At 43.0% G+C, this 27,382-nt stretch overlaps 3 protein-coding genes across 3 annotated transcripts; 1 reads left to right on the top strand and 2 right to left on the bottom strand.

The window, feature by feature from the left end:
- Positions 1-3,715: 3,715 nt before the first annotated feature.
- LOC106637426 (putative PDZ domain-containing protein PDZK1P1) lies at positions 3,716-7,439 on the bottom strand. The gene is made up of 2 exons (XM_014350203.2): positions 6,642-7,439; positions 3,716-4,926 (listed from the first exon to the last, which is right to left on the bottom strand). The coding sequence occupies exons 1-2, from the start codon at positions 7,098-7,100 to the stop codon at positions 4,603-4,605; spliced, it is 783 nt and encodes a 260-aa protein (XP_014205689.1). The 5' UTR covers positions 7,101-7,439; the 3' UTR covers positions 3,716-4,602.
- A 2,089-nt stretch (positions 7,440-9,528) lies between these two features.
- On the top strand, positions 9,529-13,974 carry Rip11 (Rab11 interacting protein). Its single transcript, XM_014350238.2, has 6 exons — positions 9,529-9,915; positions 10,519-10,557; positions 11,947-12,193; positions 12,284-12,674; positions 12,764-13,441; positions 13,537-13,974. Exons 1-6 carry the CDS (start codon positions 9,885-9,887, stop codon positions 13,711-13,713), a joined length of 1,563 nt encoding a protein of 520 aa, XP_014205724.2. The 5' UTR covers positions 9,529-9,884; the 3' UTR covers positions 13,714-13,974.
- Positions 13,975-18,427: 4,453 nt separating this feature from the next.
- On the bottom strand, positions 18,428-25,633 carry LOC106637445 (uncharacterized). Its single transcript, XM_089595148.1, has 12 exons — positions 25,474-25,633; positions 25,293-25,392; positions 25,084-25,220; positions 23,787-24,227; positions 23,203-23,712; positions 22,732-22,918; positions 22,523-22,647; positions 21,227-21,667; positions 19,845-20,088; positions 19,500-19,772; positions 19,102-19,221; positions 18,428-19,022 (listed from the first exon to the last, which is right to left on the bottom strand). The coding sequence occupies exons 1-12, from the start codon at positions 25,551-25,553 to the stop codon at positions 18,840-18,842; spliced, it is 2,841 nt and encodes a 946-aa protein (XP_089451274.1). The 5' UTR covers positions 25,554-25,633; the 3' UTR covers positions 18,428-18,839.
- Positions 25,634-27,382: the final 1,749 nt, after the last annotated feature.

Consider the following 27,382-nt stretch of genomic DNA (forward strand, 5'->3'; position numbering starts at 1 on the left):
CAAAATTGAAATAATTGATTTTTAAGAAGCGGGTCTTTCTCTGTTCATACAATTAAATAATTGCTCTGGACGCTGTAAAATCTTTCGTACAGGCTTGTTGTACCTTGTAGGAGCTGATAAAATTATTGGCTTGCTTTTAATTGCAAAATATTTAAGTCAGAAATCATTGAAATCTTAAAATCGCCATATCTCCGTAAATAACGCAGATACGGCCTAAAGGACGGTATTTTGGAATCACTCAAATTTGAAAAAATTTATTTTTAAAAAAGCGGGACAAAATTTTTACTATTTTCAAAAACTAAAAATGGCCAATTCTTCGTAAATAAAGAAGATACAGCGAAAAGGACGTTAATTTGTCATCAATAAATTAAAAAAAAAATTTTTTTCGATCCGTCTTATTTTACTTGTTTTAAACATTGAAAAACTTATCAAAAATAGCCCAGTATTATACCAGAAGCCACAATATACCACACAGGGCCTAGTAAACCTTGTGGCTATCATTTTGGCGTGATATCTTTAACTTTTCTACCTCCGAAAACTAAAATTGGCTATATCTCCGTTAATAATGCAGATACGTCGAAACGGACTTTAATTCGTGATCAATAAAAAAAATAAATTTTTTTTTTGATCCGTCCGATTTTAATTGTATAGAACATCGGAAACTCAGTTAAAATAGCCCAGTATTACGCTAGAATCCTCGTTATACCACACAGGGCCTAGGAAAACTTTTGGCTATCATTTTGGCGTGGTATCTTTTATTTTACTATCCTCGAAAACTAAAACTGGCCATATCTCCGTAAATAATGCAGATACGGCAAAAAGGACGTAAATTTGAGATCAATAAATTAAAAAATTTGGTTTTCAATCCTTTCGATTTTAATTGTATAGAACATCATAAAACTCATTTAAAATAGCCCAGTATTACACCAGACGCCACATTATATTATACAGGGCCTAGGAAAACTTGTGGCTATCATTTCGGCGCAGTATCATTAACTTTACTCCCCTCGAAAACTTAAAATGGCTATATCTCCGTCAATAATGCAGATACGACGAAATGGTAGTTAATTTGTGATAAAAAAAAAAAAAATTTTTTTCGATCCGTCCGATTTTATATTTTTAAACATTAAAAAACGTATACAAAATAGCCCAGTATTACACCAGACGCCACAATATACCGCACAGGGCCTAGAAAAGCTTGGGGCTATCATTTTGAACTGGTATCTTTAATTTTACTATCCTTGAAAACTAAAAAAGGCCATACCTCTGTAAATAATGCAGATACGGCGAAAAGGACGTTAATTCGTGATCAATAAAAAATAAAATAATTTTTTTTTTTATCTTTTCGATTTTAATTGTATAGAACATCGAAAAACTCATCTAAAATAGCTCAGTATTACACTAGACGCTATATTATACCACACAGGGCCTAGGAAAACTTATGGCTATCAACTTGGCGTGGTATCTTTTATTTTACTATCCTCGAAAACTAAAAAAGGCCATATCTCTGTAAATAATGCAGATACGGCGAAAAGAACGGTAATTTGTGATTAATAAAATGAAAAAAAAAGTTTTTGTTTTATTCGTTTGATTTTAATTGTTTAAAACTGTAAAAAAACTCATTTAAAATACCCTAGTATTACACAGGACAGCCTATTACACCACACAAGGCCTAGAAAAAACTCGTGGCTATTACCTTGTCGTGATATCTTTAATTTTAATATTCTTGATAATCAAAAAAGCCATATCTTTGTAAATATTTCAGATATTGCGAAAAGGTCGTTATTGCTCAATTAATTATAATTAAAAAAAATGTTTATTTATCTTGTTCGACTTTATTTTTCTTAAACTATGAAAAACTTATTAAAAATGGCTTAGTATCATACGGATCTTTCGATTACACTTAGGCAAGGCAAACAAAAAATGTTTTATCGATTGTTATGGCAACAGATGCAAAAGTACTGTCCTTTTCGCCCTGATGAACAAAATTACAGCATCGTTTTTAAGTTTAAGCTGACTAGATGAGTTTGATCAAGCAATTGTGCTCAACGTTATGCGGAAGTATTATTGATTCAAAAGTGGTGACTGTTCTTGTAACAGCTGACACGTATGTACGCACTTTGTTAAAAAAAATAAATAAAAAATAATGTGCACATCAAAACTAAGCTACTTTTGCGTTTCTCTTAACTCGCGCTTCATTTGTCTTCATCTACTTCGAGCCTAAGTATATACATGCAATCGTATTGTCAAATTTGCGTTTGATGATGTTGTCTACCTGTGGCGCATTTGTATATTAGCAAAAAATTTAATAAATAAATAAAATGGATTTGTTTAAGGCTTTTTTGATAAAAGTGAGGCGAAACCGAAATACAGAAAGAATTTGTGTGATTTGTGCAAAAGTGGAAGACGAATCAAGCGAGTTGCTGCTGAACAGATCGTCATTTGAATTTTTCCCTGATCTCCTCCGACCCATATACGTCCGGCTCTTTGGATCGGGAGCCCACCCACTTCTTACGCACCACTTACATTTTTTCTCCTGTCTGATTCGAACATTTTTTAAAAATTATTTTTCTCTGCCCGCGTAACCCGTCTTTCAAGGAACGATCGCTCGTGGAATCCACTTTATACTTAAGTATAGTGAGTTTTCATTCATTTTTATTTATAAAACTCTCGAGAGGAAAATCAGCGTGCGCACGCAAGGGAAATACGTGCAATCGGTATGAGTAAAGTCGTCTCGCGAGCTGAGTAACGGATGGCGCCACGTTTCGCGAAACCCAGTGCCCGAGTCGGCCAATCTACCGATCTCTCTTTCTTACCGATCAAGCACATCGCCCACACTTGCGCTAATCTAACTACACAAACATACGTGTGTCATATAGTATGCCCGTGCGTGACTTGTATAATACATTGTTACGCGCGCTCACAAAATTTAAAAGCGAGAATTACGTAAAGTGAGCAGTGGCTGTGGGTATTTTTTTTTTTTCTTTGCTATTCTCCTCATGCCCCTTTTTTCTCATTCGAAGTAAATTTTTGGCGTCTACTGTCGAGCAAAGATAAAACAAGGATGAGAGACACACGGGCAGGAGTTGGCGATTATTTATCACGCAGGTGCTATTAAAATTTACGAGCGATGAGTCACACGTATCTGTGGCGACGTTTCGCGTTGACGGGGAAAAAACATTTTTGACCAATGTCTTATTGAAAAACAACGTCAACACGCACGCCGAAAAACATGTATTATTTTTCCCTATCATATAATATTATATGTACGCGCGGAGCCGTTGAAAATGAAGAGAGTCGCGTGTTCAGTATCATACATTTAAACTTTATTGATTGGGCTTATCGATTATGCTAATACATAATAATGATAATCATAATAATGTACACTTTTGAGAACCGACTGTGGTTGGTTGCTGCGCGACTCAGCGATACGAGCTATAACTAACGTAATAATTTTTTTTTTCTTTCTTTCTTTTTTTTTTTTTTTTTTTTTTTTTTAACTTTGAAATTAATCAGGGGATTGGAATTCTCAGTGTTCCCGTGGATACACCTTTCGTTTCATTTATCCTAAGCTAAACGGTATTTAACAATAATAAACGCAATATTTTGCACCAAAATCTCGACGAAATGCATGCTCTGCGTTTTACAGGATTTTCTTGTTATGATTTTTTTTTTTTCTTTTCTTTTCTTTTAGTTTTTAAATATTTACAGACAAGATACATAATAATAATAATAATAATGATAATAATAATAATAATAATAATAATAATAATAATAACAACAATAATACAGTAACAATAAGAGTAACAAGTACAATGGTCCTTAACAAGAGCTACGTGACACATTAATGTATGTAATATAATATGCGTGTGTAAGTATAGTTTTGGCTGAGCCTCGATGAAGAAAGGCGAAACATGTATATTATATACTTGGGGCGACGATCGTAAAAATTTCGCGCCGCGTGCACAATCTCTTGTCACGCGAAGGAAGCGCGGCGGCGACTTTTCGTTCCTCCCCTCGCGCATTTACTTATTATTTACAAAGACGACCCACAACGCGTTCGTGCAAGAAAAGATAGCTTTTTTTTTTTTTTTTACAATCTCGCACGATCGCTATCTGTACCGCGGTGGAGTAGGGGAATACAAACCTCGAAACTTCTCAGTAATGTCATATATATATATATATATATATATATATATATATATATCAGAAGAGACGCATAGTGCGTACGTTGCCGTCGCGTGTCCACATTAGGTGTATATGATGTATCTATACGAGACGACGGGCGTTTGCGTAACGTTACAGCATACGCACGCGTACATATTATGTGTATAGGTACTCCGCTAATTGAGCGCGTCTGCGCGCGCGTGCTCGTGCGCCCATGGCACCTCTTATCTCGCCCCGTCGCTTATCGGGCTACTAAATACCTTTTTTTTTTTTTTTTTCCATTACCTGTATCGTGCCTATCTCGTGCGTGTGATTTGTCGTTGGAAAAAATCGTTATCGCCCAACGGCTCGCAAAGCGCCGATGACATGATAATTGTCTTTGGACGGAGAGCAAGAAAGGGTTATACGACACGACGGCAACCTATCAGGCGCAGCCTAAAGCTTCTGTACGATGTCGAACTTGTCCTTGAAGCCCATGGGCGTTTTCTTGGGGTCGTACTTTTTGCGCGCCGCGAGTTTGGCCCTGAGCTCCTTGGCGCTCATCTGCAGGTTGAGAGGCCCGTCCCCGCTACCCGCCGGCTGTATCACGTCCTTGCTGCCCCCGCTCGCCGAGGATTTGTTGCTCAGGTTGTCCTCGTCCTCGAGTTGGGTCGTCATTGAGTTGCTCCCGTTGCTGGCCAAAGTGCCGTTGTTCGCGCTCCCGTTCTCCTTGCCACCGTCCACCGACGAGCCGATCGAGTGCGTGTCGCTCGTCGTCCCCTGAAACCCAAATCGTTATTATTCGCCCTTCTTTTTTTCCTCCGATTGTTTTGCACGTTGCGCGGGCTCCGCGAGCCGGGGGGGAAAAAAAAAATTATGTAACGCCAAATTGCGCAACGGCACGTTCGACATTCTGTTTGGCTCTTTAAAATAAGTTGGAAAAAAAAAAACAATACAACGTAGCTATCGCAAGGTTACGCGAACTCGATTGCGATGCCGCTACAGTTTAGCATTCGCGTTTGTACATTTGTTTTTTTTTTTTTTTTTTTTTTTTTTTTCGCCAATAATAACAAGAAGAGGAGGAGGTTTAATAGATGGAAATGAGAAGTAGGCCTCGCGCGGCACGGGAAAAGAAGAAAAATTCACATGCAGCTCGCTGTACGGGTTGCCGCTGCGTATCGAGATGTGTATACCCGATAAGGCCTTATCGGAATCGGTAACGCGTGTGCACCGTGACCCGAGCTACGTCGTCCCCATTGATCCGTACAACACAGGTGTATACCTACGAGATGCATATGGGAGTTGTGCACTCGTTAGCTGTCGATGCGTACACCGCAACGCAAGAGCCTCGTGACCGGACGCGTATCGTTAACGTATACACATGTGATATTTTTCGTACCAGCTACTCCGTTCCCTTGTACATTACCATTACACGCATGAGTATACAGCAGGGGTATTTCCGTCGTCGCGGAAACTCGGGCTCCGTGGGATGTATGTACATGTACCCGTGTTGTTTGTGCTCTCGTTACACAAGATCGGTATAGGTAATGATCCGACAAGCGTGTGTTCGCGCGCACACGGAGAACCGATGAATGAAAAAAAAAAATTACGCAACCAGTGCGGGCATGGAAAAAAAAAAAAAAAAAGAAACATAAAAGGATCGAGCTTGGGTTTCCGCGTTGCCGATTTCGCGTGCGTATACGATTGCGATTGGTCGTATACGTAGCCGCGACTCGATGAAATTCCGTTTGCGAAAGACGGAAAAGAAGGAAAGGTATTTCGCTACGCGTCGGAGCCCCGGTTGATTACACCCGTTGATTCCCGCATGATCGGCTGGAATTTCCCCGAGAAATCGTCGCAACAACCCCAAGAAGAAGAAGAAGACTCTCTTTCCCCCCCGGTATACGCATCGGATAATACCTGTTGTTCGAAGACTAGAGAGGGGAGATTAAAAAATCACGGCCTTATCGACCGAGTGCACGAGTACAGCCGCCACCAAATCTCGGCTCGATACTTAACACTTGAATTGGCTTTCTCGCGCTCCATCTCCCGCGTACACAATACATGTATGCAATCAGCCGAGGAGGAGCCGGAGTACACAGCTATATAAATGTATGCTTGGCCAACGAGAACGAGGGGGAACGAAAAGAGTCCAGAGACAACGGGTCACATGAGAGCGGGTGTATCAAAGTTTGCGCGGAGAGACGATAAGATAAAGAGGCGGCGGTAGCAACGAGAAAACACCAGCCCGAAAGGGAAAATCCATAAAAAAAAAAAGGGGGAGGAGCCTTTGGATGCTCTACGAAAATGAGGCGAGAACAATAATCGTACGCGATGATGATGAAGACGATCCGGCTGAGGTATGTATATATATGAATGTTAGAGATGATATATCCAGCCTGCATCAGCATATGGAGCCCAATGGCCGACCGTGGGGGGTGGGAGGCGTCAAGGCCGCGAGAGAGAGAGAGAGAGATGTATACGTATGTATGTACCTGGCTGCCGTTGCTGGTGGTCTTGTTGGCGTTTCCAGCAGCTGCGTGGCTGCCGTTTCTACTGTCGTTGTCGATCTCGTCCTCGTCATCCTGGGTGAAACTCGATTCCGGGGTCTTGAGGTACTTGATCCCGGGCATGGTGCCCTTGATCGGTACGTTGTTGGCCTTGAAGTAGTCGTCCGCGGCCCGGTCGACCACCAGGAGCTTAGTCTCCGTGGGGAAGGCCTTGATGCGCTCGACGACCTGCTTGTGCGTCTCGTTGGCTATGTTGATCTCGTTGACCTCGATTATGCGGTCGCCCTGGCGTAGGCCGGCCGCCTCGCTCGGCGAGCCCTCGTCGACTTTGCCGATAAACTGGCCGATCTTGCCCTTTTCCGCGTGCAAATTGAAACCGTAGCCGTCAAAGTGCTCCCACTTTGTTATGTGGCAGAGCCTCGCGCGCGGGCTTACCGACTCCATCCTCTCCCGTCCGCTTCTCTCCTTACTATCTAAACGGCACTTGCTTTTATTTTTTCCCGCTCGCCTCTTATCTTGCCCTCTTGGGTTGGACTAAGGCCGATCTTTCCTTTTTCTCCCGAGCGACTTTCGATTTTTCCCGACCCACATACACGGCGAGCGTCCGATCGGGAGGGAAAAAACAAAAAATTTAAAAAAAAATCAGGTGAGTTGTCTCGCGCGCAGCACCGTATGTACGTGGAGCTACCTGAGCCAGTCCACTACTGATACTTATAACTCGCTGCCGCCGCCGCTGGAGAGACCGTACAATATATATAATCTTGTACCTGTGGCTTACCGTGCACACGTGCGACTCTCTCTCTCTCCTTTTTCTCCCCCTGCACCTGCGCTCCCATATTTACCTGCCGATCTTCCATGCTATACATACCTGCTCTCCCTACTCTTTTTCGTGTATATAAGTTGTATATACCGCGGCTATACGATGTATCTCATCTCTTTTTCTGATATGCGTGTACCGTCCGTCACTTGCGCTCTCGGGGTGTGTTCTGTATTGTATACGCTCGATTGGCTTATCAAAATCCGACTCGCCGATAATGTAATATTTCCATGAATGTATAAGAGATGATCGGCAACCGATTTCTTCTGCCGATCTCCGCGGGCGTCGCTGCTGGCTTTTCCTTGGAATTCCAGGGGCGATCACGTGCCTCTCCTGCGACTGCTTCTCAGCCTTACCTACATATAATGTAATTCTGTACAGTGTACCCGAGAGAGAGAGAGAGAGAGAGATACACGTCATTCCTTAGTCATCACTCCGGTGTATGTATAAAAAGAGAGGCCCCGACACACTTTCACAATAACGCGTGTGGATAAAACACCGACGACGACGAAGGCAAGCTTCTCTCGCGTTGCACCGACTTGCGTGCATCATCGTATATAATATAACGCATTGCAGACGCTGTGTATCATCTGTACCGTATGTATGTATATATATACGCACCGTGTCGTGAATGCAAAGGAGCGAGCAAAAGAGAGGTATACCCACTTACAAGCCAAAAGGAGGAGATAAATACGTATACCTATGGTGAGAAAGAGCAAAACCCGGTCGTTCCCTCAATAGGTTTCCAAGACCCATGTATATTTATATCCATACTGGCGCCAAACTCATCGTCCACTTAGCGATACGATTTGATAACGCGCGATACCATTAGTTACGAGTAGGATTTGTTTTAAAAGTTTGAAAAAATCGGTAGTCGCTGCATATACAATTATTACGGTATAGGTTGCTGGGAGCTGTGTTTAGTGACGGCGACGATGATTGAAGCGATTGAATAAAAAAAATGATGATGATAAAAATTGCGTTTTATACATATATGAGTATACCTATACTCTCGAGATTGAATTGTAATCGCCGCTAAATATACCTGCGTAGTTCACCTACGCGCATATTATGGATTTAGAAATGACGGATGGGCGGCTCTTTTCCGAGAATCAACGCTTTGGAAATTGTTTTTCGAGAAATCGATTGGAGATAATACAACATGATGACGGTTTGTCTCGAGCGTATAGGTAATATATGTATAATTGTTAAGTACATCAAAATATCAAGGAATTCGCGATACTTGTATTGAAGAGAAAAAAATGTTGTTATAAATCGCGTATCACGCAACACAGGGTCATTTGAAATTCAAATGGACACTCGATCATGTCGCAATAATCACACGCGGGCTTACAGAGATACAACACGTAGTGTCAATCAGGTATTATTTATGTTATGTTATCTGGATGTACTGATACAAATATACCAATAACTCAGGCGGAAAAAAGTTGTACAGAACAGTCGTTCTATTTTTAAAAATAACGCATGTACATATGGGTACAAATTTCTTTTTTTTTTTTTGTTTTTTTCGCAACAACAAACGGGGCATGTAACGATGATTCCCAAGGTTGACGCTTCGGGTTTTTAACAAAATCGTCCCCCGCCGTGCGGAACACTCTGTCAATTAAAATATTGACACTTTACGCGCGCCGATATATAATGCGCACACATTACCCCTGTCGCAAACAAAAAAAAAAAAACAAAAAAAAAAAAACACTCGGCGATGATGAATCGGCACAAAAGTACGGCGACATCCGTGTACACACTGTGCGGGGTTTTTTTTTAATGAAGCGTCACATTAAAAGAGTCGCGCCTACGCGGATCATCATCGTAGCTTTCGCCGATTGCGAAAAACCGATCCGCGCTTTGCCCTGGAACGGTCCTCGAATCGTCACGAGGCGGTAAAAGGCTCGGGCACCAGCTAGCCTCACCTACGTACCTGGTGAACGGACACCTATATAATAGCTCCCCCGAGAGATGCGCGTCCGAAGGTGCGCGCCGCCGCGGTCTCTCTCTCTCTCGCTCGTTTGGCTGTTTTACCAGTGTAGAGCTAGTGCAGCAGCCGTCAGCACACTTATTTTGCTCCGACGAAACATCGGAGTGCTCGTTGCACGAGTTACAATTCCATATCGCGCACCAATAAATAAATACAGGGGGGTAACTGTATACCCTTATACTTGTACGAATTTTACACTTTCATTGGAATATACACCCTGGGGAGGCGCGATTCGGTGGTTGTGCTCGCGTATTTGACTTTTTTCTTTTCTTTTGTTCTTCCTCATTCGAATGGGGTTAAAATCCAACATTTTCGGTGGTACGTGCAGCCGCTACGGGGGGTGGTGAGTCGCGTGTGCCACAACGGGGGCGGAGGAGGAGTGGTATAGTACGTAGTGTCGAAGCCATCGGCCAGCATGTGGAGTCCAACGCACGTCCAGGTGGTCGGTGAGTTGGCGTGACATGTACATATATATACATTCGAGAGACGGACTCCGCAATGTGTATACGTATATAAATGTATTTATACATGTGTATGTTGTTTAGCGCACTCTCTCTCTCTCTCTCTCTTCCGCGTTGACAATTGACATTCCGTATGTAGTAACTGTCCATCGTGCGTTGTGATGATCGTTTGATCAGCTGACCTTTAATTTCGTTATCCATTGACAAATCGTCGCGTCGCTCATGAAAATTTATGTTACGTTTGGAGTAACGCGTACACAAGCAAGCCTATAAATAGCACGGGTATTTTTCAACGAAAATAATAATATTCATGTCAAAGATCTTTACGTGCATAAGTATATACACAAGCGAGAGAGTTAACTGTCTTTCACTCGCCGAGCGAGAGAGAGAGAGCAGTGAAAGAAAGAGGCATAAGGTACCGTAATCCGCAGTGATCTCACTCTCGGGGAGCCAGAGGCCTCTCTTGCATAGGTACATACATATATTTATTTACATACATACACGCACAGAGTCAGTCTCTCTCTCTCTCTTTGTATTATTATATATGAGTGAAACGTCTCATTGTCTTTATTCTGCGTATATGTGCAGTTCAACGCGCCAAAGGTCTCATTACCAAGGGAAAAAAGAGTAAGTATATTGTACTTTATACGTGCTTCATTTTGTCATTAAGATGCGCTCAAATTAAAATAAGGTATATCGCCAACACGCGCCAGCGATCGGCCCACTCGTACATTTGTACTTCATAATAAAAAAAAGAAAGTAGTTATGTTTTTCAATTTTACTCCAATCGCAGTGATAACTCTTGGGTGGGTAGAGACGTTGTAACGGACAATTCGAGCGTGTGGGTAATCACAAAGGCACGCGTTATCGGTACACAGGCGCGTATGACACACGCGGCCGAGGTGATACGGGGACGCACAAAAAACGTATTTAATAATAAAAATATACTCGTGCACCTTATCGCGCCATGAAAAAATCGAGTCACGCTTGCCGGGTGAAAAAAAGAAAAGTTTTCCATGGACCGGAATTGCGCGCGCGTGCGAATAATCGCGCGGTTGGCCTGATACTCGGAGTGGGCTGGAAAGTAAAAACCTCGCCGAGTGTAACGCCGAGATGATGGGTTTTATTGGAAAACGCTGGAAGGTTGATTAAGATGCTCTTGGCGCGGGGAAACCGAGAGCATTTACGCGCACGAGTGTGGCTGCAGCTTTCGCTAATCGTGCGATGGTACACACGACTTGATGTATACAGGCGTATAGACGCTCGGCGGTGCGTTTTTATACCAAGCGATAAATATTTGTCATCGGGGACGCAGACACCTGCAGATAACCGTGTTGTTGACTCTACCCTGCAGCTGTGAACTTTTCCACGTTGAGCCGAGCCATATTATACTTGTATCATCTACGAAATGAAATGTATTCGAGTTTGTGTTTCGGTGTACCGTTGTTTTTCCAAGCTGCTCGTTAACGAGTAGAATATTGTTATACGCCATGAGTTATCCCGAAACTACTTTTTCTCCGTAACGAGTTGATGGAACAAAACAACAACTCCGGCATCTAATTAGGCCGTGATATACAATGCACCTTCGAGCGTGAAATATCGAGGCAATTGTACGCCTAAATCGTCGCTTCATTAGATTAACGACCCCCTTGCCTCCCACCGCACGTCAAACACGAGCGAGAAAATTCCATTTTAAATTCTTAACGGACTATACCTATACGCGCGAATTTAACTTACTTTTGACACTTTGTTTCATTAATCGAGTGACTAACAACAAAATATAATTAAAAATAAAAAAAACCTTCAATACACAAAGAAACAAATAAATTCAGTCTACTTATGACACTTTGTTTGATTAATTAAGTGACCAATCGCCTACAATACACGTAGACACAAACGAATTGAGCTTACTTTTGGCACTTTGCTTAATTAAATCGAGCGACTGACGAAAACCAAAAAAATTGAAAAAATTGAAAAAATTGAAACAAGAAAAAAAAAAATCTTGAATACACGTAGACACAAACGACTGTTTCGTGACGATCGCCCTGGGAAAGGCCAAGTACCAGACCTCGGTGAAGGAGAAGGCCGAGGAGAATGTCGAGTGGCACGAGGAGTGCGAGCTCCCGATACCCGAGCAGGGCAACACCGCCGAGATCGTGCTCACGGCCCTCCACCGCAACTTCCTCGGGGTCGACGAGTTCCTCGGCACCGTGCGCATACCCCTGTCCAGCTTCGACATCTACGAGATGCCCAAGAACCGATGGTGAGTTGTACGCCTATATACCCAAAATGCACCTCCAACTCCGTATTGTCATTCCTGTACGCACTCACACACATGTATAATAATTAATAGGTACGAGCTGACGAGCAAGCCCGGCAAGGAGAACACAAAGGAGCGGGGACAGCTGGAGGTGCGAATCGGTTTCGTCGTGCGAGCCGGCAGCCTTACCGATCTCACGAAAAAGGAGAAGCACAAGAGCTCGTTGGGCCAGCTGTCAACGGCGGCCCAGTCGATGCTCGGGGGTAGCCTGTTGAGCGTCGGCAGCGGGGAAAAGCGCAAGGGACTGAAGAAACTCGCCAAATCGATCGGCAGCCGGGTCAGGGGCAAGAGCCGCAGCAAGGGCAAGCTCGACGACATCTACGACGAGGAGGAGTTCAGGGTAGGCGACATCAGGCCCAGGACGGCCGGCCAGGAGCACGGGGACGCCGACCCCGGGGTCATTAGCGACGAGGACGAGTTTACGGTAACTTATAACACCCATCCCCACCACCACCACTCCCTATATAGACTTGTGCACTTCATTTTATTTTTCTTTTTTCCCATCGCTTGCAGTTTGACGATCTCTCGCACAAGAGCTCGACCTCGTCCCTCAACTCGTCCCGGTCGGCAGCCACGGCCAACAGCAACTGGAAAACGAGCGACAACCAGACCAACAACTCCAATCCACGGGAGAACACCACCGCTGCCAACAGTGGGACGACAACGACGCAAAACACCGGTAGCACGCCTCCCTCGAAACCACCGCGGTTCGGTCTGAGCGTCAGCTCGCTGAATCTGTCGAGCAAGCAGGAGAGCAAGCAGCAGGTCATCCCACAGAAAGCCGTGGAGGACGAGTGGGGCCAAAAGCTGTCGGGTGGTATGCTCAAGAGGTGGGAGAACAAACGGGGGAGCCCGAAAATCGTGGTGGAGGAGCCCCCGAGGGAGGAGACGACAACTACAGCGGCACCGGTGGAGGTCGGGTCGGAGCGCGGTGGTTCGCCGGTATCGAGGCTGAAGGGTGAGATCAGCGAGTCGCCGGGCCCGGGGCGCAAGGGACACCTGTTCCGTAAGGACAAGGACAAGGACAAGTACAAGGTGGTCGAGCACAAGGCCAAGCAAAAGTCCTCCGCGGAGAGGATAATCATCGGGGGCGAGGAGTCAGCGAGGGTTGTCGATGGCGGTGGAGGGAGGAGCGGTGGTGGTAGGCTACCGCGGGAGATCGCCGAGCAGTTCCAGGGCAAGTCACGCGAGGTGAGTAGCTTATACGGTGAAAGTGGCCGGATCGTTGTTTTCCGCTTCGGTCGTTCCTCCTCGGGCTTTCTCTCACCGGCGCGTCACGGTTTCAGGATCTCATAGAGTTGGTGATGCAGCTACAGCTCGACGTTGCGGACAAGAAGAAGCGGCTGCACGACATGGAGGAGTACATAGACAGCCTCCTCCTGAGGGTAATCGAGAGCTCGCCGAAGCTGCTGCAGAATCCTTACCAGCCCTCGCGCCGGTTGTCATCCCCTGGTCGGCAGTAGGACATTGCCTCTCGCGTCTCCGAGCTTGTACATAAACATATTATATTATATATCACCGGAGACAACGGTACATCCGTCCATACATCATGTAGCATACATTCCGCGGCGTTCTCCGAATGTGCCTTAAAAACTCATGAAAGTACTTTTTTTTTTTTTTTTTTTTCCCACGGACGAAAAGAAATATTTTATCTACGACGCGTCGTTTGAGCTTTGTCGACCATCATTCTCGTACAGGCTCCTGCAGAGTAATTTTTTTTTTTTTTTTTTTTTTTCCGTAACGACCGACAAGAGTATAACTATTATTATTAATTATATGTAATACATAATATATAAATATATTTTATTACGTTGACTAATGTAGTGATTGATCGCCGAAGCGTGACACGGTGATGATGAATGAAAATAGAAAGAAAACAAGAATAGATGATTGTAATTAAAATTAAATTGATCGTTAACTCAAAAAAACACTTGTTATGTTTATTGTGTTTCCCAGACTTTGGTTAACATGTATCGTTAGTATTATTTATCGAACTTGACGTAGATATTATATTATGTGATTTTGCATTTAAATAAATTATCTGGGATGTAAATCATCGGTGTTTAATAACAACGAAAAATGCCATACTTTTGAATTTTTTTTTTTTTTTTGTAAATTAAATATATATATTTTCATGTACACACACATGTATGCATGTATGTATATTCCTCATGTCATCAAACGAGTTGTTTTTTTTTTTTTTTCTTGTTTTGTAAATATAATCGTGTAACGATGAATTTAACAACGACGTTTTATAATAATATCATTTAATAATGCACATATACGTAAATTAGTTCCAGTGTTGCATTTATACAAGGAAAAAAATTTCCACGACGGCGAGGTTGCCTGAAAAAAAAGGCCATCGCTCATCGTACAATGCAGCGTGAAACAAAAATTTAATCTCCAGCTCGTCTTACGGTGAATCGCTCGTTGGGTTATTATAACGCAGTCTTACAGGTTTGAAAATTCTCCAGAGCCTAATAGTATGTTGTAGTGATTTTTAGAAATACTCCAGTTGGGATTTTCTAAATCATTTTTTATTTCGTTTCATTTTTTTTCTTTTGCTCGTCGCGATGTCGATGACAAAAAAACTTACGCAACGCAACTTAAACTCTGATATATATATATATTATAATAACTATACGCGGTACTTATTATACATACACGTATCGTATAGGTATATCTTAATGACAAGGAAGAGCACGTTCGGATCGAGGGGGTATTCGAGTTTGTGTCGTGTGTGAGTGTTCCTTGTATGTTTCAATGAAAAAATGTTATCCTCTTACACATTATTAATATACAACATACAATTGGTAATTTTTTTTCTCTTTTTTGTTGTATTTGTTATTTTATACATTGTATAAGTATCGTGTATAACGTTATCGTGTGGGGGTTCACATGGGAGGAGGATAAAATCTTAAGTATTACACAGGATAATGTACTGTGCCCTCAGTAGTATCACAGACAGGCGTAACAAAAATATCGAATAACTTTTTTGTCAATTTTCTCAGTGTCTTTCTCCTCTTTTACAAATACGTGCGTATCGTTTGCTTATTTTTTTTTTTTTTTCTTTTTTTTCTTTTTTTCACGCCACACTTGGGACAAATACAAGTTTCAATTCTCAGCTAATGAATTATACGCGGGACAAAGCGCTACGGTAACAAAAACGCCTTCAATATAATATAATATACAGCCACAAATTATAGGCGCAAAAGTACACTTTGTTGCGTGTGATTTTCTTCATCATTTTTCACAATACGTATAATACTATTTTCTTTTATACAATATATCATTTAATTTTCTTTTTTTTGTTTTTGTTTCAATATACATGTATATGTATCTTGTGCTATAATATTATGTATTCGAAGAGTCAATAAAATTGGTTATAGTTTTTCATTATTCAGCGTTTGCGATATTGGCTAATTCAACTAAAAACGGTCGGCACTATTATTGTCGTGTTCTCATCATGTTTATAATATACCATTCTCTCGTCTGATACAGGATATCGCATTTTTCGCATCTCTCCTTTTTTTTATTTTTTATCATAACAATGAAAAAAAAAAAAAAAAAAAAAAAAAAAAAAAAAAATTTCTACCGAATTTAAACAGTAAGCGTGATAAATTATAATTAAAAGCTGCAGCCTATGTTCGTACGCGGTGTTAAAGATTTTTTTCATCTTTGTTTTGATCGAACAACCGGATACAATTTTTGGCTCATTTCCTCTGGGCACAAATGATTTTTTTTTTTTCCTAACGCCGCGCTTGTGGTAAAAATACGCAGGTACCTGTAGTTTACCAATGATTTTTTGCTATACTTTATTTTTGCATTATTTTTACATCATAACGCATTAGTGCTCTTATCTCTTAGTTTTTTTTAAACGGGGGAAAAGAGTGTTTTTCAACGGTATAGGTAAGGGACGACGAGATGCGATGCTCGAATTAAAAAATGTTCTCATGATTATATTTTTTTTTTACTGTAAGAGTGTAGATTTTGATGGTCACGACTGTTGTTATTTGAAAAATTTTCTGTTGACCTTTTTGTCATAGTTTTTTGTAACATGTTTTATTTTTGATTCGACACTACGCACATTACATCATCATCGCGTACCTCCCCTTCAAGTATCCTGGAATAAATGTGCGCGAGTAAACGTGTGAATTTTTCCGTGTGTATTTGTAAATATTTAGTATGAGTTGTTGAGTATCGTTAATACATAGTTCAAGTGCGAAAGGTATAAAAGTTATATATGTATAGTAAGTTTTTTTCAAGGCCATACGAAGGGAACAGGAACAGGATTCGTAATAAGCATATTCCTCGATCGCTTGTTTTGACGATTCAATGTATGAAAATTCTCGTGTCTATGTGTTTTATCAAAATTAACGGAGAATTTTTTTTTTTTCTTTTTTTTCTTTTTTTTTTTTTTTTTTCAAATCAATCTGCGTGTTGAAAAAACTTTTTTTAAATCCATCAAATTCGCGGACTCTCACGTAAACGTAACGAATCGATAAAAATTAACGAGACGAAAACTCATGCTTTACGCAGTAGACACTTTTAATGACGTGCATTATTTTATATTTTCAACAGTTTCAGCTTAATCGTATGGTTCAAAAAATTGTATCATTATCATAATAAGTCTTGAAAATTCACTTTTTTTTTTTTTTTTTTTTCATATACAAGTAATTAAAAGTAAATACCTTATTCGACATACGAAAACCTCGAATATCATTTAATTTGTTATGAAGATGATTTTTTACTAGTCATGAATTAGGTCTTTTTATTTCAACGCTATCTAACAACACTTACGACAAAGCAAATGAAAATTAACCGCCCGATTCCTCGAATTGTCTCTTGCAAAAAAGAAAAAGTTTCTTCCGCAAATCATCACCATTGACATTGCCGTTCTCGCGGAATCTCAAAAAGCTAATGCGTTTATCAACTACCATTTATGTTACTCGTTAATTTTGCTTCCTTAGTTTATTCATATATACCTGCATTTAACAAGAAACCTCTACGACGTTATTTTGTTTTATTTTTTTTTTCTCCTGTTTTTCAACTCTGTACTTAAAATACAATCGAAAATATAAATCTGTTCGATAACAAGTTTGCCCTCAAAAGAAAGCATGCAATTTATTTTCTTTGTAATACTTTATCATTTTTTCTTTTGTTTTCCGATATATTGTACTTGTATGTTATGCGCGTACACGTGTACAATATATCCCGAAAGGCTCCCTGAACTTGCTTGTAGGCAGTTTGGACAACATCGGCCCAATTCCCTGAATGAAAAAACCCGTCCGACGCATCTTCACGTGCCTCGTTTGGGGCGAAAAAGGCTGGCGGCCAAAACTTTATATCCGTGGATATACCAAATACATACGCTTAAACCGGTCCCACTGACTGGCCCAAACGATTTTTTTTATTTTTTTTTTTTTTATACATTTTAAAGTTACGTATGTACACATCCAACACGATTTCTCCTCTCTGTATCTTTCCTTCATATATACCCTAACGATTTCATCAATTGTTTGCTCCCACGCGTGATAAGCTATACTTGGTACAACAATAGTAACAATCATGTAGTGATCGGAAGTAATATCTCATAGCAGCCTGCGTAGTAGTGAACGATTGCAATAAAAACAATAATAATTAGCATCTCAATATTGTCATTCTTCGCAACCAAGTATCAAAATTGCGATTACTTTGGTATATTATAGCCTCTTGTTTTTGCGTTTGTTTGTTAAAATACATGCCTATTTTTATATCTCTACGATGGAGGAAAAATATTTTTATTTTATTTTTTTCATTTATACAATATGATATATGTATAGCAGCTTTTCGTAAACTCGTTAGCGTGAAACTTTATTACTTGGCAAGTTAGTGTCGCATTTTAACGTTATATGTATGCGTGACGAGAGAGAGAGAGAGAGAGAGTATAAAATGTGAGAAAACATTTTTTTAAATCCATCCAAGTGTAGTTTGTCTGGAGAGTCGTTTTGTTTGTGCAAATAAATGCAAAGAACTTTGCCATTTTTTCTTTCATTTTAAGCTCAAAGTGCTTTAGTGGCACGAATGCATTTCAAAAAATTTTCCGCGGAAAAGGGAGCTATTTTCCGAAATTTTCGACCTCTACTTTGTTTGCATTTCACGCCATAAAAAATAACCAACCAGTCACCCGACCCATTTTCACGCGTCCAAAAATTCCATGCGATCATTAATTTCCAAAATTCTCACCTCAGCATCTCGAGACAATATGTATAACATAGTAGGCCCAGCTCGAGTGAAGTCAATATCAACAACAACATCAACAACGTGGATCGCGTGGGCATCTTTTTTTTTTCTTTTTTTTTTTCTTATCTCGGCAGAAACAACAAATGAACGCGCTCGACTAGTCCAGGCGAATCACGAAACTGTCAGTAAAGAAGAAGAAGAAGAAGAAGAAAAAACCTCCTCTGCTGACAATTTTTTCCAATGGGGAAAAAAAAAAAAAAAAGAGTTGAAAATTCAAAGAGCAAATATCGCGAGGAAAAATGACTGGGTGATTCGAGTGGACTAGAAGTAAGTATTTTTATTATTTTTTGCGCTGTATCGTCTCGGCTCACTTGCGGAGCGGATGCCACATTGGCACGGGCCGGCGCAGCATAGTGAGCATCTGCCGCCAGTGAGCGAGCGATCGGCCGTTCGTCGTGGCTCCGACGATCACGTGGCCCACCGAGTAGGCCTTGGTGCTCGCGCTGAGGTCGCCGCTCACCTCCGCCACCGTCAACCTCAGCTGGACGTTCTACGATTTATTGCACAATAAATATAAAAGTTACGGGTGCTGTGCACCAATTATTATTACTTATGTTGGGCAAGTTTACCTGCAGCGCGTGCGACGGTACGCTGAAGATGATCGCCTCGTTGAAGATCGGGCTCTTCTCGCCCCGCTTGATCGTCGTCCGCTTTTTGTTTAGTTTCTTCCCCTGCTGCAGCAGGTAGACCTTTCGCAACGAAAACAATCGTCAAAAACAAGGACAATTTTTTTCTTTTGGAACAAATTTTGTTGATTCAATAGTTGTTTTTATTACAAAGAAATGAAAAAAGTATCCGTATGCCCGAATCCGATGACAACCAAAATATTCGTAAAAAAAAGGTCAAAAACAAGGATAGTTGAGTGTACTTTTTCAAAAAATACTCTGACCATTTTTTATTTCTTTGAAATGGTAATGGACGATTATTGTTAATTAAAAAAAAAACAAAAAAAAAATCGACGACATACCTTGACGAAAAAGTCCCCGGGCGTCTCGTTGGCGCCCTTGAGGTTCCTAGCCTTGACGATGACGAGAGTCAGTCTCTCGGCCGTGGGCAGGTAGCTCAGCGAGAAGAGCAGCTCACCCAGCAGGGGCGCCGGCTGCAGTGGACTAACGAGAGGCAGCCACGTGGTCGCGGGTCGTAGAGCCGGCCCGAGTCTCAGGCTGGCCTCGCCCAGCAAACTCGACTCGCCGCCGCTGCTTATGCAGCTCTCCCCGTCCGGCATCGCGTAGGAGAACACCTCGAGGGGGAAAAATAAGTGTGTTAATTGTATAGAAGCAAAGTGTATAAGGCAGGGGTGGGTTGGGCTCACCTCGACCAGGAGGGTCCGGCCCACGGTGCCCCCGTCCAGGGGAAAATAAAATTTCTCCTGGTAACTGGGCGAGTTGGTGCCCTTGTACAGCCGCGTTTTGGCGTGGGTCTGCCGGTCGGGAAGCAGGCAGACCCTCGCGAAGGTGTTCTGGGCCGGCCGACCGTCGGAGACTATCAGGTCCCTCGCCTCGAGCACGCTCACTATGAGATCCGTCTCGCCCAGGTGGCTCGACCACTTGGAGAAACTTTCGAGCGAACGGGACAAAGGTTTTTTTTTTTTTTTACACTTTTTATATCGTCATTCGAAGGGTTTTTTGGGTGTTGAGTTGGTTTTACAAAAAATTTAAAATCACGATAAATGATTCCCTAGAGATATTTCTTGCAAGAGCAATCTTCTACTTAATGTTGGATGCTTTGGTTGATATAATTTTTTTTTTTTTATTTTTGCTCGCGAAAATTAAAAAGTTAATTTAAAGAAAGTGTTTGGGGCTACAAAAATTCGTGAGAGTATTTTATACTTTACTCAAGTTAAATAATCAAGGCCTGCCAATAAAATGAGGAATATTGATATGGAAAACAGAAATAAAAACAGCATTGAATCAGAGCTGGAGGACAGCTTTTTTTGCCAAACGTAAAAGTTAGAGGTTCGATGTATAAAAGATCGAATGCGGAGGGGTGGTGAAACAGATCGCACCCACGGGAGGAGTAGAGCTATCTCGAAAGCTTTTCGGAGAATTTGTGGGGCTAGGGCCATTGGGTCAATGGATTATTGTTATGATTATGCTAAATCTACGGCGTTGTGGGGAATAAATTGGAAGAAACTTTTTATGATACTCATTTTCGGTAAAACAATACTCGACATTTATATGCAAGATAAACCAAAAATCTTGATATGCGTGAGAAAAGTGTTTGATGGGTTTTGTAAAAATAAAATATCATAAAAACGTATAATGATTACTCCCACGCGGGAAATCACCTACGTCGAAGGGTCTGACGTGGGCAGAGGACACGTACACCATCCACGTACAATTTATTGCCGTAGCTCAGTAATCCAGACAGTGTAGAGTAACAATCTGATTGTCGAGATTTTTAATCGTAATAAAGTTGTTTTTTTTTTTTTTCTCGTCGCGTTAATCCTTACACGGGAAAGAAAAAAAAATTTGTGGGTGTACACACCGAAGTATTGATAATAAATATTGAACTTATCGAAGAATACCACATCGCAATAAAATGTAAGACCTACTATTGATTTAAAATGATTGGCTATACGAATGAAACCCCCGCACAAGCGATATGAGTTGAAAAAAGAGGTTGTTGTTGATAAGTACGAGTCAGCCCTGATGGAAGTAGGAAAAAAGAAAAAGTGAAAAAGTTGCTTCCCACCTGTCGAGCTCGAGGGCCACGCAGATGAGGCCGACGACGGGCGCCTCCTCGGTGCCGGCCTCCAAGTCATTGAGGACGACGCTGGTGTCCGAGTTGACGCTCTCGCAGCTGATGGCCCTCTGCAACGAGGCAAAGTCATCGAACAAACTGAGGGCATGATGGGCAGGGGGTGGGGGCTCGGGCTCCGGGCCCAAGGAGCCCCGCCTCGATAGTGCCCCGTTGCACGACACGGAGGATAATAGGTGCTCGTCGTGTTGCAACTCCTCCCGGCACTCGTCGAACAACTGCGACAGCCTGCGCCGCAGCTGCATCTCCTCCAAGGCGCTCAGCAGCTCGAGGCTGTTGCGCTGGCGAGCCGACTCTGGGCTCTCCTGCAGCTCGAGCAGCTCCTGGAACCCGTTCAATCGCTCCTGGACGCTCTTGTTGCGCCTGTGCTCCAAACTGTTCAACACGTCGTTAATATCTTTCTTTCCTTTTTTTTTTTCCATTTTACAATCAACTAAAATTAAGTACTCTCGTACACCCCACTGAGCTACCCAGTTCTTTGGATCAATGAAAATTTTCTTACCTTCATTCCGTTGAATATTCTTTCTTTTGATTAAAAAAACATTTAGTCGATCCAAAAATAACATTTCAATGACACAATGAAATAAGAAAATTTGTAATTAAAAAAAAATATGTATATATATATTGTTTTTTTATAGACCTGAATATTTTTAATTAATAGAAAATATTTAACGGAACGAGGGTAAAGCAATTTTCTTTGATTCAAAAAATTGGGTTGCTCAGTGGGTCCAGTACAACATTAGCACAAGGTATATACTCTTGGTTGACCGTTACAAAAAAAAGGGTGAGCTATGAACGCTTCGTCCTAGATCGTCGGCAGGACTATCCTCTTTACACTGAGGAAAAAAAACAGAAAATAATAATAACTGTCGAGAAATTCCAGTAAAAATTACGATAAAGGAAAAAATTATTATTGTTTTAACGGTAAAGGTTATTGTTTAATCAGTTAAAATTATGGTTGTGACAGTAAAAATTACCATGGTGGAACAGTAAACCTCAAAAGGATCAATTTATTCCTTTATTACCAACTTGTACAACTTGTATCGAATTTATCGTGCAGATTGCGTATTTTTTGCTGGAATTTCTCTAATATTTGTATTATTATTATTATGTTTTTTTTTTCTTTCAGTGTATACCAACGTAGCAGCCACGTATAAGAACTCGAGGATTTTTAGGGGGAAACAAGGATAGCATGATCGTACTGGAGTAAATCACAGTGCGCGGCCCCACCTGTTGAATATGTCCTCGGAGGTGCGCGTGAAACTCGGGTCCGTCGACAAGTAGGAGTACGACTGCTGGTCCACGTCCTTGAGGAGCAGGGGCGAGGCGGGCGGGTCCTGCAGGCTGTTGTAAACCTACACGGGCGTGTACGTTAAGCATAAGAAAAAAAAAAAAAAACAAAGGAAAAGAAAATCGATAGGTAGTGACGTGGCCTATACCTGTTGAGCCGTCCGCTGAGCCTCTTGGTTCAACTCGGGACTGAACAGGTCGCACGCCTTGCGGGCCACCTCGCTCGGGGCGTAAGCGGAAAAGAGCCGCGCGTCGCTCGCGCTCCGCTGGGAATCCCCGAGCTTGTCCGCCGACGAGCCGAAGCCCTGCCTCTGCTGGGCCGACGTCAGGATCGAGCTGTTTTTCAAACCAAAGTTTATATTTGTCGTCTCGCCCCTACCACGAAGAAAAAGAAAAAAAAAAAGTGACTCGAAAGTCATCAAAACTTTGAAACGGAGCAAAAAAAACTCGGTTTTCTCCCATCGGAGTCTCGGGAGCTCGTAAAGAGGAAAAAAAAAAAAATTGAGGGAAAAAGGACAAAGTTCGCCGACCCACTTTACCCCTCCGACCCTTACATACACGTATAAGCCCCATTGTTCTCTACAGCGCAACAAAGACAAAGGGGATGCTGTGATCCATACTTGTAAAACTCGCTGGCGTCGATGTAGCTCTGCGAGGTGACCGCCCTCAGAGCCTTGAAGATCTTCTCCCCGGTGGTGGGCTCGTGCGAGACGACCTGCTGCTCCTCGCCGGGGTGGGGGTCAGGCGGGGCGGGAGGTGGTGGGGCGGCTGCGGGACTCGCCGGCTCGTCGTCGTCCCCTTCGTCATCCGTGGTCGGCCCCGGGTGCTCGAACAAGTCCCCATCCGCGGGCCCGGGGGGCACGTCGGGCAGACTCTGAATGTAACGGGTTATGCGCTCGAGGTCCTGGAGGTTGTTGCGGCTGCCCCGGTGCCCAAAATCTGGCTGGCTGCTCAGCAGATCATAGTTGGCATAGCGCGGGGGTGGGCTGGCGTCCCCGTTGTCCGGAAGGTCGATGCTACCGATGATGTCGGCGCGGGGCGACTTGGCCGAGTCGAAGAGGGGCTCGCTCAGGGCCGAGCCGTACCTATGCAACTGCCTCTGGGCCTCCTCGAACGGGTCTTGGCCCAATCTGTTGGATCATTTAATTTACGTGTATAATGGATAATGGGGCAAAGTAAGTTATTGGTGTGTGAGGGTACGTACGAGTCGAGGTGATTGGCCGGGGCCTGGAAGACGATGGGGGCGCTCCTTCTGAGGCCCTCGGCGACAAAGTCGGCCCTCGAGGAGAAGTTGGGAGGTGGTGGGAGCGGGGGTGGGGAGGGCGAGTCCGGCTGCTGGAAGTGGAAGGCCGAGACGGTGGGGGCGCTTCGGCCGAGTCTGCCGAGGGCCGTGGGTAGGGCCGGTGGCGGGGGAGTCAGGGGGGACGAGTCGCACTCGCGTAGCCTGAGGTGGTCGATGGTATTTGGGGCGCGCAGAGGCGACGGTCGCGGTCGAGGGGTAGCGCGTGGCTGCTGGGGCGCCGGGCGCAGGGGCTGCGGTGGTATGCTCTGCTGTTGCTCGGGTATCGTAGTCGAGTCCATCATGCCGGGTGCTTGGACGGCGTTGCTGATTGGAGGGTGCAAGTCCCGGTCCACCGCCTCGAACCTGCGTTTTTTCATTAATTTTTTCTTTTATAAGGTCCATGTCTCGGTACTTGGTCATGCCCCAATAGTCCATCATTTGGCTGATTTTTTTAATGTAAACCCAATTGAAAATACAACAAAGGCCTATGAAAGAAAAAAGTGACCAGCTATTGGGGGACATTTTGTCTGCTCAAGTGAGCGAGTATTGGTACATCCACCTAACGAATCAGTCTTTATTTTTATCGCTTACTCGTGACGACAAAGCTTTATTCATCTCGTGAAAATCATCTTTTATGCATACATTTTTGTTTCTTCCAAAATTGTAATTGCATCATTCCACACTATTTTTCTAACGCTGTACTTGACAAAAAAAAAAAGAGACAATTTGAAGGAAAATAACAGTCAAATTTTTTACTTGACATGAAATACTCATAGATGAAATTTATCGTAAAAAAATGTAAATGTATAGCAAATAAAATGCATCCTAATCGGGGGGGAGAAAAAAAGTTTTCCCTCCATAAAAATACTTGTACCCAAGTCTTGTAAGTCATTGGGTGCATAATTCATGAAATTCAAATATAGATTACCACGAGCTTCGACTGAACAAAAGTTTCTGGTTTATCTCCTCGAAAAACTGATTGCGCATACAGTGTACAATGCCAAGCTTTGCGGGTTGTCCCCAATCACAAGCTCGAGCGGGAAACTCTTTTTTTTTTTTTTTTTTTTTCTTTGTCAACTCTTTTGCTCGAATCGCGTGACGAAAGTCATTTACAGCTGCGTTCAACCCATCGCGTACACGGGATTAAAAGAGTGTGTTCGATAATAGACTGCGGAGGAGGAAAAAAAAAAAAAAAAAAAAAAGCACGGGCTATACTGACCTCGTGAACGCGCCCTGGGCGTCCAAGCGTAGATCGCTGTCGCTGTGCATCATGGACTGGGCCGAGTTTTCGCTGGACTGCCGGTACAGGCCGGGCACGGCTTGAGCCGTCGGGTGCTGGGCCTTCACCAGACCGACCTGATCGAACGGAATGGGATTAATACGCGAGAAAAAAAAAGTAATAATCAAAACGGTATAACATATAGGTACCTTCTCCTCGCGCGGCGCCCACAGCCAGGCGAGCTTGCGCCGCCACTCCTCGCAAACGATCCACACGTCCCGGGGCCCGCATTGCCAACCCACCGAGTACCTGTTCACCCCGAGGGGACAATCCATGAAATTTCATTTATTTTCGAGTATATTATAATACATGTGTGTATAATATATTCACCTTCTGTAGTAGACAAAGGCGGCTACGGCAGCCAGTACGAGGAGGACGATGACGCCGAAGCCTCCGAGTGCCCAGCCCATCGTCGACTCTCACGGTGCTTGAGGCATTGTTTGCGTTAGGGGTTTTTTCCTCTCCTCCTCCTCCTCCCGGTCTCGTAAATGGATATCACCTTTGATTGAAAAAACAAAAAAAAAAGTCCTCGGTAAATACGGTTGAACGACTGATTGAAATTTCAAAGGCGCTTTGCGAAAAAAATAACGATGGGTTTGAACAAGTGACGGGGGAGGGGCAAAAAAAAAGGGAGACAAGAAGAAGCACTCGGATCGACTATACGTGCCTTGTTGACGCTCGGAGGGAAGCACGCGCGCTCTCGATGTACATATATATTTTTGCATCGCTCAGGCGGGCTGTGTGTATAATATACCACGTACACCCGCATTGATGAATACACGTGTGCGCGCATGAAAATTCGATTCGAGCTCTAATTTAATTTTTCAGCCCATACATGCCCCCGGCACGGGGCAATGACACGAGAGACACGCGACGATACGTATAGAGTACACGGGGACAGAGGGAAGGTGTCTTATATGTATATAGATTAGCCGTCGCTCGGGCGCCCGCGTTTTTTGGCCCAACGCCAGCAGGGCGCATTGCGTATACGTATAGACACGGGTGCCGTGGGAGGAAGGCTCCCTTTGACCGATAAGCCTTCCAAGTGATGGGATCCAGCGGCGTGTATACCAGAGCGAGCCAAGATTTTTCCCTTCTTAATTAGTGACGTTCGTGCCGTGGGGCACGCTCCCTTTCTCCGCTTGGCAGGGATGTAAATGTATGGCCCGGGGGAAACTCGGATGATTTTCAAATTTAATAAAACAGGGACAAAGCGCGGAGGGAGGAACTTATAATTCATCAAGGGGAGCCTGGTTTGCTCGACCGGGGGGTTTTACCATCTCACATTGCGATTTGGGTCACGTGCATCGCACGGCGCGCTTCAACAGCTTACACTTTTTTTTATCATCATTATTCTTCCTCATTTTCTTCCCCCCTCCTCATCTTATACAGTGGATATATTATATATCGGTGAGCCGCTAACGAGATCCTCTCCGGCTCGCGCTTTGCGTATATATACATGTACGAAGTAGAAAAGGAGGGGGGGGGGTGGGACTTTTTTTCGTCCCGTTTGATATTGTACACGCGTTTATTCGATCGAGGTGATTATTTTCCCTCGTGACTTGCCGTGTGAATCCCGTGGGTGGAGATTTACCCGAGTAGACGTACGCGCGTGCCTCCTGTTCTTTTGCATGCAAGGGGGGGGGGAGAGAAAAAAACGCCTATAACTACGTAGCAATGTATCATAGACGGGCAAGGGCGCGCGTGACGAGAAACTAGGACGTATGGACCAAAAGAGTACGAGTGCGAAACTCATACATAGCTTGTAGAGAGAGAGAGACAGCAACAACAACTTGGCTGATTGACTGCGTAGGTATTGAATTCATCCGTCCAAGTTTATATATGATGTATGTGCATGTATATGTATATTCGATCCGTGTACATATCGTATATGGGCAAGTGTATTTATGATGATCGTGTACACGATGTGGAGGATCCAGTTGAACGTGTTGCGCATCGGGGTTGGATCGCAAGAAATACGGTCTCGTTTTTATCAAGCCTTGGAGTGAAATTTCTTTTTTCTTTCCCCCTCCCCCTTATCTTGAAAAATACCATCCGTACATCATTTTTCGTAGATTGTGAACTTTGTTTAGCCGAAATCCTTGGGTCTTGATGTTCATTCATTTCCCGATGGGAAAGGAAAAGCAACACATTGGTCCACGAGTCAAGATACACATTTGTTTTTTTTCATTCTGACAAGGAAAACCTTATTTTTGTCAGAAAAAAAAAAAAAAAAAAA

Source organism: Copidosoma floridanum, unplaced genomic scaffold (genome assembly GCF_036245765.1).
Source record: "Copidosoma floridanum isolate Cflo_tuat_1 unplaced genomic scaffold, Cflo_Japanese_pri ptg000025l, whole genome shotgun sequence".
In the NCBI taxonomy this organism is placed as follows: domain Eukaryota; kingdom Metazoa; phylum Arthropoda; class Insecta; order Hymenoptera; family Encyrtidae; genus Copidosoma; species Copidosoma floridanum.

Excerpts from the sequence above, each read along its gene's own strand:
- LOC106637445 (XM_089595148.1), bottom strand. The coding sequence starts at position 25,553 with ATGGGCTGGGCACTCGGAGGCTTCGGCGTCATCGTCCTCCTCGTACTG. Across the intron at positions 25,221-25,292 it reads GGGCGCCGCGCGAGGAGAAG|GTCGGTCTGGTGAAGGCCCA; the intron begins GTACCTATATGT and ends CCGTTCGATCAG. Across the intron at positions 24,228-25,083 it reads GCCCAGGGCGCGTTCACGAG|GTTCGAGGCGGTGGACCGGG; the intron begins GTCAGTATAGCC and ends GAAAAAACGCAG.
- LOC106637426 (XM_014350203.2), bottom strand. The coding sequence starts at position 7,100 with ATGGAGTCGGTAAGCCCGCGCGCGAGGCTCTGCCACATAACAAAGTGG. Across the intron at positions 4,927-6,641 it reads CCACCAGCAACGGCAGCCAG|GGGACGACGAGCGACACGCA; the intron begins GTACATACATAC and ends TTTGGGTTTCAG.
- Rip11 (XM_014350238.2), top strand. The coding sequence starts at position 9,885 with ATGTGGAGTCCAACGCACGTCCAGGTGGTCG. Across the intron at positions 12,675-12,763 it reads GCGACGAGGACGAGTTTACG|TTTGACGATCTCTCGCACAA; the intron begins GTAACTTATAAC and ends CATCGCTTGCAG. Across the intron at positions 13,442-13,536 it reads TCCAGGGCAAGTCACGCGAG|GATCTCATAGAGTTGGTGAT; the intron begins GTGAGTAGCTTA and ends TCACGGTTTCAG.